The sequence below is a fragment of the Stegastes partitus genome, unplaced genomic scaffold (assembly GCF_000690725.1).
Source record: "Stegastes partitus isolate 25-593 unplaced genomic scaffold, Stegastes_partitus-1.0.2 Scaffold132, whole genome shotgun sequence".
NCBI classification, from domain to species: domain Eukaryota; kingdom Metazoa; phylum Chordata; class Actinopteri; family Pomacentridae; genus Stegastes; species Stegastes partitus.
The window spans coordinates 104,315-117,166 of NW_007577863.1; the positions used below are offsets into that span (position 1 = coordinate 104,315).

Genomic DNA, 12,852 nt, shown 5'->3' on the forward strand with positions numbered 1-12,852 from the left:
TCCAGTGAAGAATTTGAGGGCTCTGATATGGGGGCATTTTACTGACATGGTTTGTGCCCATTTGTTCCCTTCGAGGAAACTGCAAATCAGTTCGACTTTGTTCTGAGTGGTCATCTTTATCCTATGATGAAACATTGGTCTCCGGATGGAATAGGGCTTATCCACGATGGCCAGATATTGAACACTTATAGTGGATTTTTAACCAATGTGGGAAGGAAACATTTGTGATAAAAGGCATTTCTACTGGAGGGATGCTCCCTTAGAGACTTGGACCAAGTCTCAGCAGACTTGGAGAACCAATGCCAAGATGTATTTAAGCTGTTGTAGTGGAAAATAGCAGCCAAATGCCTCATTAACACACTTGGCTGTAATGCATTTAAATGTATTTATTTAGCAAATGCATTTGTCCAAAGCAATGCTGGTTTAATGTGTGAATGCTAATGTTTGCTTATTAGCACTAAACACAATAGCAATATCAATAAGTTGCAGGTTTTAATTATTTTGGCTTGTTGGCTCCAAAAGAAAAGTTCTGGCATCATAAACCTGCAAAGGCCTCAATTAAATTTTCATGATTCATAGAATAAATGAAATTGTTAACTTGCAACATAAAAATTCAGTGCGGTTCATCCTCCGAGGACAGTGAATGTCTATAAGAGTTTAATAGCAATCCATCTAGTAGTTGTTAAGATATCGGTGGACTGATTAATACCTCCAGTTAGTATTTCAGTTGAAATTAAACTTCTAAATGCTATTAATATTAAAGAAAGATTAGATGAGCTTGTGGTTTTCAGTGTGATGCAAGTGTACATGGTCATTTTTATTTAAATGCTAGAAATTCATCCAACAACCAGTGTCAATGAATACTAAAACCCACAAATACCACAAATAAAAACATCAATGTCTTAAATTGACAAAATGTCACCAGTAAATAAAAATGTCTTTTTGTTTTTCTTTACAAAGAAAAATGGTAAATGATACAAAACACAAGCACAGTAGAAGTATTACATTAAACCAGGAGGTAAAACCAAAAGGTAACATTAGGTGCTCTTCAGTAAAGGGATTGTCATTGTGCACAACACAGGATAAAAGAGAGTGGGCATCAGAACCCCTTTTTTTTTTGGGTGTGAGTTTGTCTTTTTTTTTTTTTTTTTACAAAATATGGTCCATTAAGGACAAAGTAAGGAGTCCACCACATCTAAAGATAATCCCATCCATTCAGTATGATGTAATCAAATATACATACATGCAATACACATTTCTCAAATAAAAGTCACCTTTAACTTGACTTTCCTCTATAACCTATAACTTAAACTTGGTTCCCTTTTCAAAGAATAGAACACAATAAAAAGACAGGACAAAAGAGAGAAAGTGTTTCAAAAGTGGACGTCAACTCCAAGTCCAACAACGAAAAGCTGCAGAGCTCCACATTGGTGCAGACAGTCCACAGACGCTGTCTGACGGTCCGACGAGGGTTAAATATCCCATGTATTCCAACCTCCTCTTAGGAAACGTTGCGCTCGTTGGAGAGCGTATAACGAGGTGTGGCTTCAGACGTACTGCTCTTTAGGGAAAGTGTATGCTGCCACTCCTGGGGGAGGAGAAGACAGACCCTGCACAGAGGGGTATTTAAAGATGGCCGTGGTGTGCGAAGGAGGAGAGAAGGTGTTTTTGGACGTGGTGGTGCTGCTGCTGCTCGTCGTGGGGGTCGGCTGTGTGGAGTGGTAGGGGTGTTGGGGCAGGAATGACAGAGGAGGGTTGATCGGAGGGGAGTAGGGCTCTGGGTAGTCCTCCTTGTTACAGGCCAGTCTGTAGCTCACGTAGTCCGCTGTGTTTGGAAGCTCCTCGTAAAAACGTCCTGAATGCTGTGAAGAAATGACAGACAGATACTAAAGGTCCCATATTGTGTCCCTTTTCCACAAATGAATCAAGTCTAACTAAGTCTCACATGTTCCCACAGTGTGTCTTTCAGTTTTTCAGCAAAGATGGTTCATTAGACTGTATGTACATCATGGCTGTATGTTTTAGGGTTGTTCTAACCAGGCTGTTTGGCACTGAAAACCAATGAGCTGTTCTCGCCCCTTTCAGGAAGAACACGCTGTCTGCAGAGCTGTCAGTCACAGTCTAAGCTGGATGACTAGTGGTTTGTTAAATGTTACATCGCACCTGGGTTAAACTCTTAATGCCTGTAAAGCTGGGATGCTAACTAGCTATGGGGGGGGGGCGGAAGTGAACATCTTCATATCCTAACAGCTTTTATTTTACAACTCTACGGGTACAACAACCACCAAATACAATAAAAATGGATTTTCACTATATGGGACCTTTAAACATGCGTCCAAATTAGAAACGATATAAATGCTCTATAACTGGCATGCACCAGATACACTATGTGCATTACATATATTTTGCACTTAAAGGTAGTTTCTGACTTCCGAGTAGTGCAATGAAACAATGACTTTTATGAGCGGATCTCCATTTTGCTTGTACTTGTGCATGCAGGCAATCCAATAAACACTGCTCCACAGGTGGTGGTAACACACCAAGAAATGAAGCATTGCACCAACGAAGATAAGAACCCTGCTGGCCCATAAACGTGGATGAAAACAATACGGGCCTCAACAGGAAGTTTTGAATTGTTTAATGTGGGCTGTAATTCATTCACCACATTTGTTTGACCGCAGTGGTAGCAAATTAGGCCATCAGCAGTCACAATAAAATATATAATGCTTTTGCTGTTGCATGGCAGCAGAAATCAATGGACACATTTTGTGCTTTCTTCAGTAACCAGGACCCTGCTGGTGATGAATAACCAGATTAGAAACAATAAAACTAGATGAAAAGAAACTGAGCATTGTAAGAAGAACAAAAAAAGTGGATGAATATCATAAAGCCTCCATATAAACTCATATAATGTCCAAACATCACCAACAACAACAAAAAATAGGAGGACCAAGTTTAAATAGGATTAACAAAAATTGTACCACCTTTTTAGTTAGAAGAGGAATTTCTATATTTCATGGGAAATAGGTTTTACATTTAGACAGCGTATGGTTTTGCAGCATTATATAAATCTAGAAATCGGCTTTCACACGTCTCACACTGTGTCACCTTCTTCTCTTTTACTTTGTGAAGCGCTCAGCAGCAGGATCCAGGGCTGTGCACCATTTACGCCAGTGACACAGCCGCAGTCACTCTATTAATTATTTACATCCTCTGATGTGTCATTGTGCTCTAAGGTAACCTTGTTAACCTGAATGTGTTTCTAAAAGCAAGAGATGCTGTTTGCAAATTCACAATTTCCACAGTCAAATAAAGCAAACAAAGCAATTCAGACTGAATACAGCATTTTCTTTTATTTCTTTCTTTTTCTTTTAATTTGTTTTTTAGCAAGAATCCAAATAGCGTTACTCTAGAGAACCACTTCTTTTTGAATCAGGTGGTTTATTACAGGACGTTTTATGAGGAGTTTTCAGTTTTGTTGCTTGAATACAGTTATATTTGCATCACTGGTATTAGAGAAAGCATTGAGCTGAGCTGATCATTTAAGCAAGTATATTTGTATTTGGGAACAGACCTGTATGTTTAGGGTGTTGCATTACTGTCCTTCAGACCTTTATAACTTTTTCTTAATTCAAATTATTCAAATGCTGCTTTGATTAAAATACTAAAAGGCACACAACGTACATAAAGACAATTAGGTAGGTCCAGTTTGTTTTTTAATATTTATTAAGTATATTAGTTTAAGAAGGACATTTAGAAAATTCACATCTGTTGAGCACAATGTGTAATTTCTAGTTGAACTACTTTCTAAAAAGTCCATATTTCTACTGAGTGTTTTTTTTTTATCTTCATAAATCAAGATTCCTCTCCACTTAGAGCTGCATAAAAACTCTTGCCTTCATAAAGGCACAAAATGTTTTTAAAGATATGCAAATAAATATGTAAATTCCAAACACAGCACACAGGTTACCTGGATATCATCTCCTGGTCTTTTCCTTACTGGCTGCGATAGTTTTCTGGATGGAGAGTCCCTTCTGATCAAAGAGAATAAAAAAGGATGTAAACTACTTTGGGATAAACAAGCTTGTGAAGCAGAAGGATGGAGAGATCATCGACTAGTTACGTACGAGGAGCTGTCTTTCCGGCTTCTTATTTTGAGCACCAGAACTGTGATAGTGATGCCCATGAGCACTCCGGCAGCCAATAATAAGGCGATTACACTGATGACATCACTTGTTGCGATTTGTGGTAGTGGCTTTTCTAGAGAAAAAAAACACAAACACACACACAACCAATAACGATTAATAACAACTTTCATTATTTATAGCAGCTTGGAGCTCAAATATGTGTCATGTCTTCAAAAATGTGAATGTACAGTACAAGCTAAGTAAACCAGATGATTTCACAGTTGGTATTACATTTAGTTTGTAATATATGTATGTAAAGAAATGTATTATTCGTAGTAGAAAGAGCAGAAGTAGTAACATTGAATCTCAGGTGAAGTCGGGTAAACATACCTATAATGCTGACCTCCACAGAGGCTGATCGTGTCCCGATGCTGTTGGTTGCGTCACACACATAGGTTCCTTGCAGGTCGTATGTGACTGGTCCTTTAAAGGAGAGGACGTTGTCTCTGACCTCAGCATTGTTCGGGATGGAGCCATTAACACTGCATGACACAGGCAACAATACTCAAATAAAAAATGCACATCTATTGGATATATAACAACACCAATGACATCAGTGACACAGGCCTGGGAGGAAAAAACACAAATACGCCTACAGACCGCAGAAATTATGCTGAAAAGGAAGTGATTAGGAAGGGCAGATTCTTCTCCTGATTAATGAACCAATGTATCTATTGATTAACTGAGTATCCCTCCCTCATCCCTCCCACCTGTTATTAACTCCACTGAAGTGAAGCTGTGCAGTTACAGTATGGCATGCTGTATGCACAGGAACCGACATGCAGTTAGCAAGAAAAATGCATAAATATGTTTTTACACTTGATGCTGATTTACTTTTTAAATCCATATTACGCTGCTGGCACTGCAGCTAATAGAATACAGATCTGAATGTTTGTCACATAGAACATTTGGTCAATAACATTATTTCCACATATCCTTCATTACAGGACAGTATTTTAAGACCTCCGATATGCACTTTGTAAAAAAAAAATTGCCAGCACTCCTGTCTTGCAGTGCTTTTTACTGCAACAAAGATTTTTCGTAGCTCTCCATTATGACAACCAGATCCTCTTGACTGAAGTAGGTGGCACATTATCAGCCCAATTTGTGCAGAAGGAGAATCACATAAACGCCTCATTTTATGAGAGCGTGCACAGAGCCTGGTTAAGAAAACCTGGGCTAACAAAGAAAGTTGATAATCATCATTGTGATACCCATCGTCTGCCAGCTAACGGAATGAATGCCTGACTATGTCAAATTTGCTGCCTCGGGGCTATCAACCTCTCCCTTGCTGGAGCAGGTGGTTGAGAGCAGCTGCCTCCACTTGCTTGCCTTGTTCAGCACTACAAAGACTCTTGGATGAGATGCCGCCGGTTCCAGTTGCAACTTGGCAGTGTTCAGGCTGTGTGTTGTGCTCACTGCTCACTTTTGACAGGATGGTGTTTCACTTTCTCCAGATTCAGAGAAAGCTGGTTTTCTGTTGTTTTTGCTGTGGCTTCTGTTGCTTTTCTTTTGATCTAAGTTGTAAATAAATTCGTTAACTGTGCTACTTGGATGATTCTTTATCCCCAGTATAACTTTCATGGGCAGTCCCACATCAGTCATCTGTTTCGGGAGGTAACAGGTGGATGAGTAATGTGGATGAATGTGTGTTGGACGTTGAAATTATCTGGATTATTCCTGAATTATAAGTGATCCAGGTGATTTGAGGGCACTGCTTTGAAGGCATAGTTAGAATGATAATAAGGTTGCATGAATACTGAATTTGTTTACTCAACCATTCATAGGTTAAGATAATAAGTGTTTTTGAATTCTGTATTTATGATCTTTTCTTGCAATTTCCACATCCATAGAGCTTCATCAGACACATAGGAGAATAAAGTACTGCGTATACAGGAATCAGAAACAGCCTCACACACAACGCTGATGGAGCAAATGGTCTGCACACAATAAAATGATTAATGTGTGCAAATCACAAACAAACAGAGCTGTACTCACAGCCTCCACTGATACAGAGAGACGGCTGGGTTGGCATCGGCTTGGCAGCTCAGCTGGACGTTCTCTCGGTTCAGATACCAGTTCCCATCAAACCCGTCCACCGAAACATCAGGCTCATCTGATGCACAAAGAAACGCATACAAATAACAGTATTACAACACAAAGTCTTGTTGTTTCATTTTAGCTGCAATGCATTTTTGTATGAGGGAGACTTACACTGGATGTCGAGGGTGACGCTGTCAGTGTAAACCTCCTCGTTGTAGGTGGTGACGCAGGTGAGCGTCTCCTTATGAGTTTCTTTGTTGGGCACCAAAACGTAATCGCTCTGAACAGTGAACGTCCCATCGGAGTTTCTGTACTCACGGGTGGTCACTTCACCAGGCACCCTCGTTTCCCACCTGCTCACAGTAACGAGGGGATTGGAGCCAAGGCAGAGAAATACATAGATACATGTGTAAACTCTGAGTAAAAGTTTTGGTGCAGAGAAGGTGGACATAGGAGAAGAAGATATAAACTTCAAATGTAGCTGTGGCAGTGAGAGGTTGCTTGAATCTAAGAAAGGCAAACATTTATAAAAGTATGTTTAAAAAAAGGGAAGGTGAACTTAAATCACACACATACACACTCACCTGATGGTACCGGGAGGTTTTCCATTAGCAGAGGTGCAGGTAGCCACGGGGGTTTTCAGATTGGATGAACGAGCCACCAGTGTCGGCGAGGACAGACTCATCTGAGTGGTTGGGCGAACTGAGGGAATATGAGAATAAATACATAAAAATACAGTTTAATGTTTAACTTTACAATCCGTAACTTTGATCTTACAGTAAATATGAGCAGCACCCAACATCACCTTATCAATAAATCACCACCAAAGCTTTTTTTTCTGAATTCATTTAGATGATTTTGATGCCCCAGGGACAATGGTATAAAGTTTTAATGATCCAGTTAGGTAACATTACAACAACTAACAAAGAGTTTTCTATGTATGTCATAACATCTTGTACGACCTACATACTGTACCTGTAAGTACGTCATGCATGTACAACAAGAACTGCCTAATGTGGCACAAAACATTGTAAAGTTTTCTTTTTTCTTTTTTGTAACTCAACTAATTGATTGTTTGGTTGCAAAAAATGTCTGAGAATAATTTTAAAAAATAGAGTTTCCTGAATCCGTCATCAAATATCTTGTTTTGTCCGTCAAATTGTCCAACACCCAAAAGTATTCAGTTCCTGATCACATTAGAGGAAGAAGGGCAGCACATTCACAGTGATGAACAGCTTAAAGTACTTTGGTGCCTTTGATTAGAAAAATGTTAGTCCAATATCAAACAGTTGTCATTTATTTTTGTGTTGATCCATACATGTTTCAGCTTAGCTTAGCATAAACACAGGAAACAGCGAGCTTGGCTCTGACCACCACCACTGAATCTCATAAATGAATGTGTTATTTCTTTTTTCTCTACCATCAACCACCCATATTTATGTCTAAGGGTGGACTTGTATCTTTGTTTTTTTAGGGTTGATACCAATACTGATTATTAGCAATCGATTAGACAATAACTGGTATTTAGATTTGATTTACAGAAAATTTTAAATCTTTGTGTCAAAATTTTACATAACACAAACTCCCGTCAACTTTTGTTGAAATGCCTTTTGAACTGATGTTTGATGAAAAGATAGCATTTCAACATTTTTTCTTCAGCGCTAACAGGCTGTTACTCATAATGTGTAACAAATCAGACAACGCTTTGTGGCTGCATCAGAAGCAAAGCAACACATTTTAAGAGTATTTATGTTATCAGGAATTTGTTTTAAATATTAGTAGTAATCAGCAAAATGCTGAATATGTGATCGGCCGGGTCTATATTTGGTTGACCTCTACTTAGGTCACATGATCATAACTCAGCTGTTCTCTTCTGGAAAAGGTAAGTAGGCAGATGTTGTGATAGAAATTTCCCCAAAAAAGATGTGTAACTTCAGGACTTGATATTTCTGCTCCTAAACCAAAGACTGGATGCCTGGACTATAGAAAACCTTTATGACCTTTGTTGACATTTTACAGCAAAAGATGTTCAGAAACTAACAGAAATGAGTTTCTTCACCTCTGTACCACTCAGGATAGAAGAGAGTTAAGGAAGGTCTGAGCAGAAGCCCTATAGGGTTGTATTGTCATTGGCTATCAGCTAAGGACAATGTCTAACTCACACACCTACTGACCTTTGTGGTTGTCTGTTGTAGACAAAATGTGTTTTTTCTTCCCCTCTAAAGTAAACTCACTCAGCTCATTCATTCATCCATCTGTAGATGCTGAGCTAAACTTACAGAAAGTTATTGTAACAGAAATTGCCACCATAACATGAGGTATAATTGTTTTTTTTTGTGAAACTACAGTTTCAAAGGTTTATCATTTTTTCAACAAATCTTTCCCTTTCATATCAATTTCACATCAAACATCCTCAGTTTGAGTTGAAAGTGATAATCCACTTGTGTCTCACTAAAGGACCAGCATCACCATCACACATCTGTCTTACCGTAGACAGTGAGGTTTACTGTGTTCTCTCGGTTCCCTGCGGGGAATGTGGTGTATTCACAGATGTAGGTGGACTCGTCGGCGAGGCGGAGCGAGGAGAAGGTGATGGTGGTGTCTTCAAGAGTCGGAGTCCGCCGCCTCACTGCTGCGTTCTTGAAGGTGACGCGGTCCCTGTAGGGCGGCGCCACGGACACACCCAGGGACGGATTTGCGATTGCCACGTTCTGCTTAGTGCCGTTTACCAGTTTCTGCCATGTTACCTTGTTAAAGAAGGACAGGGAAAAGAGTCGATGAGGGGGAAAGGAAGTGTGCAGTACAGCTCACGTGTGGCAGGTCTTGGATCAGCGACAGACACCTGAATCACCAAACTAACAAGATGAAACATGAGTGCGATACAGGGCGTAAAAACTCAGTCAAGCCATGGATGTAATTATACCGTTATGCCAAATAATACTGATCCCACTAAATACACAGCGCTGTGTTTATATTTGATATCATGAATAACTAAAGTAAACCACAGCAAGCTTTCAAAGACAACCACAAGTTTTTAGATTGACTTCCGACCCCACTGACAACCCACACCCTCTACAACTCTATGAGACGGATAAAAAGCAACTTGCAAAGACTTGTAGTGATACATTATTAAGTGCTGAAGCATTTTCTGACTATATTTTTCTGGCCAGGAAGACAAGATATAAGTCTAAAAACTGTTGCTGTATTGCATTTACACATTTGTATTATAAATCATATGTGATATGAAGGCAACTGTAAACATCTGAAACTCATGACTGAAATTGATTTTAGGTACATAACTTGTCCTCCCAATTCTGCACATCTTAAAACAGGAACCTTTCTGTGCATTCTTGTGTGTGAAGTTTATCCGATATTTGTTTCCTAAGGCACATCTGATGTAAACTCTATAAGATGTGCTTCTTCTAAAGAAGCAAAGATTTGCATTTATGATAAAGGCTTCTCAAAGGTTGTATCTGGGGTCAGTGTTGCTGTTGGAAACAGTCTCATGAGACAGGTAAAAATAGCTTATACACCGAAGAGGCTCTTCAGATGCAAAACATGATCAACCTGCTGCATATTCAAAAGGTGACAAAGTGAGAAAAAAAAAAAAAAAAAAACACATCTCAGCACTGGACCATCTGAGGAAAGCTCCACTCTTGGGTATGGCATAAACTGATTGTTTTTTGAAGAACATATGGCCACAGTTTGCTTACATCCGTAGCAATGCAGATTTATTTCACTGCTTTAGGTCTTTCTTACGCATGTTCATGGGTATGTTCAAAAGTACGAAAAAGTGAAAGCATGGACAAGAAATCAGTAAAACGAATCAAAAAATGTAACAAATCTTCATTTAAAGTCTCTTAAGTGTTATATAGAGAGTTTCCTTTCAGCAGTTGTTCACAAAGCTCCAGTCAGATAACTGGATGCATTTCATTTGGTTTTATAATTCTGACAGATGTTTGAGACATTCCAAGCTTACCAAACTGATATCAGTGGTGCTGAGGTGGGCAAACCGTCGCATCCAGCGCTACTGGATTATTTTAGTTTGTCGGTGAGTCGGCTAAACCTTTATAAACGCCTTACCATGAGAATATATTGCTTTCAATAGTGCACCATTGTCTACATTTGCAAATCCCTGCACGAATACAAGAATCACCTGCAAAATTTGGCTGATTTGACATGAATCCTCTGGACTAAATCTACCTTTAAGTGCTGAATTATCTTGTAAAGTTCTCTCCTAAAACCTTATTTTTTGGAATTTCTCCAAACTTAGCCAGTTAGGAGCCAGTTAGAATCCTTAGGATGTTTTATGAGTATGGCTCTACAGTTCTTCTGCAAAGCCAGAGCTGTGTTCACTGGGTTTTTCCTAATGTCTTAACCTAATTAAATAAACTGGCTTCATCATAGAATGTTTAAGAATCTCTACAAGCTCTGTTTAAGTTCCAGAGGTTCTGCAGAAAATAATCATCAGTTATTTCATCAGTTTTTGTGCAGATTAATGTTGAATTTGGAGGCTACGCTTTAGATGTGATTTGTGTTACTTGCTTGTGTGATTTATTACAATGTTTTAGTCTGTATCCATTTGGTGTAATCTATATTTTTAAGTGGGCAACTTCTGGACATACCTGGGAGATTTTGACAGGCGGGAAGCTGTTGATGAACCGACACCGGAGATCCACCTTTGAGCCAACATACCCCGACTTCCCATCATCCATTTCCACAGTCTGTCCATTTATTCCTGGAGTAGAAACACAGGCGTTAATAAAAACCCCTATTACCGTCGACGTCACAGACAAACCCACACGTGCTGCCAGCTTCAGGGTGGCACGCTTTAAGTTGTTCACAGTCAACACGGCACGTTGAGCTTACAAAGTGAGCCGAGCTGTCAGAGGCGATACATTTTAGCAGCGTGAGAGGTGCGCCAGGGTCAAAGGTTGTGGATTAGAGAGGGGTATAAATAAGCACGATTTGTTTGGTTCCTGCTCCCACTGACTTACTGATCCCCTTTAACAAATCCACAGCAGAGCTACACCCACTTCACCAGTCACGTGTTTTTACTTGTGTCTCTCAGACATGTTGTAAGTAACATTATATTTAATCCGGAAGGTTCGTGAAGAACAAAACGATTATCGTTCGTGATGCAGGATAGAAAACAAAGACGGCTCACTTAACAAAACAGCTCAGAACAAAAGCTGCTCTGATTCTCACATACGTGGTTACACAGTGTGGGCACACACACACACACAAACTCAGTCATCAGCCGTCTTTAATTATAAAACATTAATGGCTTAGTTTTTTTTTGTAATTATTATTTATATCACAACCAACTTTGAATAGAGAAATTGAGTTTTTGTTACAGTTAATTCATTTCAGATTAATTACCTAACTTAGCTGCCAGTAGCCAAACAGTATAAGAGAGACGAGGACTCAACAATTATGACTGATATATCTAACTGCAAGTTTTCCGACAGATGTTGCAATTTGATTTAATTTTTCTAAAGTCAAGCTTGAGTTCAGTGTTTACTGTGCAATAGATATCCAACATGTGATGGAGCTCTAATACTTAAGATACCATCAAAAGCGTAACACAAGGAGGACAGCATGAAATCATAAACCCTGAATCAGACACGTTGCGTGACAAATATCCTAAATTTGACTCTTTGTGATCTGATAATCAAATTGCTATTTTAATTCCAAATCCATGAATTGTTCAGCATTAGTGTAGACTTGTCAACTGCTGCCAATTTTCATTGTGAAGTATGTAAGAATAATATTTCTACCATATGTATTTGAAATGGATTTGGGAGATTTTTTGTGGGTGCACACATACGATAAATAAATAAATAATGAATTTCACATCAAAACATTGGCTCACTACCATAATGTCATGTGTATGTGACAAAGCAAAATATTTGTTATCATAATGTTATATGGAAACGGACTTTTCTGACATTAGTGAAAAGTATGCCATGTGATTAGTCAGAAAATTCTAATAAAATATAATTTACCTCAACAAACTTTACATCCGTTGTAACTATCTCAAACATCTACAACACAAACCAGGCAAGGCAAAATTTACAATGAGTGAATAAGACAGTCTGAATGTAATCTTTACAAAGTGGTGATGTATTTAAAACTAGAATTACTGCTTTGTTGTTGTATGTCTCCAACAACCAATCCAATCCAAACCTCTGATAACAGTGAAGACATTTAAGGAATTAAATAAAAGACTGAATAATGTCCAGTGAGAAGCATCCTGTCTCCTCTTAGAGACTATAGAAGGTGCTGGAAAAAAAGCTACAAATTCGAAAAATGTGGACGCTGAAGATCTATGCGGTCAACCCAGTTTTAGGTGGGGACCCAAGATTAATGTCCCTAATTCAGTACTGAAAACGCACAGGAAAGTGTTTTTATAAAGTCAAAGTGAAGCTGACCTTTGACCTCTGGATATAAAAAAATCAATGCTTCACCATTTTACGCTGTGAAAACATTTTTGTGAAACATTGCCATAATGAACCTATGAATTCTTGAGTTATGGCCAAATTCATGTTTTGTGAGGTCACACTGATCTTTGGCCCCCAAATTATAATCAGTTCATCTTTATGTGCAAGTGAATATTTAA

The 12,852-nt window shown here is 38.8% G+C and overlaps 1 protein-coding gene across 1 annotated transcript in view; it reads right to left on the reverse strand.

Annotated features, from left to right (window-relative positions):
• Window positions 1-784: 784 nt before the first annotated feature.
• The window catches only part of nectin1a (nectin cell adhesion molecule 1a), a 22,589-nt gene continuing 10,521 nt past the window's right edge, over window positions 785-12,852 (reverse strand). The window contains exons 2-10 of the mRNA XM_008278763.1: window positions 10,856-10,968; window positions 8,719-8,977; window positions 6,815-6,932; window positions 6,402-6,583; window positions 6,186-6,303; window positions 4,518-4,669; window positions 4,128-4,260; window positions 3,971-4,034; window positions 785-1,862 (exon numbers count right to left, since the gene is read on the reverse strand). Coding sequence (XP_008276985.1) covers window positions 1,548-1,862; window positions 3,971-4,034; window positions 4,128-4,260; window positions 4,518-4,669; window positions 6,186-6,303; window positions 6,402-6,583; window positions 6,815-6,932; window positions 8,719-8,977; window positions 10,856-10,968 — 1,454 coding nt within the window. The 3' untranslated portion in view covers window positions 785-1,547. The remainder of the gene's footprint in view (window positions 1,863-3,970; window positions 4,035-4,127; window positions 4,261-4,517; window positions 4,670-6,185; window positions 6,304-6,401; window positions 6,584-6,814; window positions 6,933-8,718; window positions 8,978-10,855; window positions 10,969-12,852) is intronic.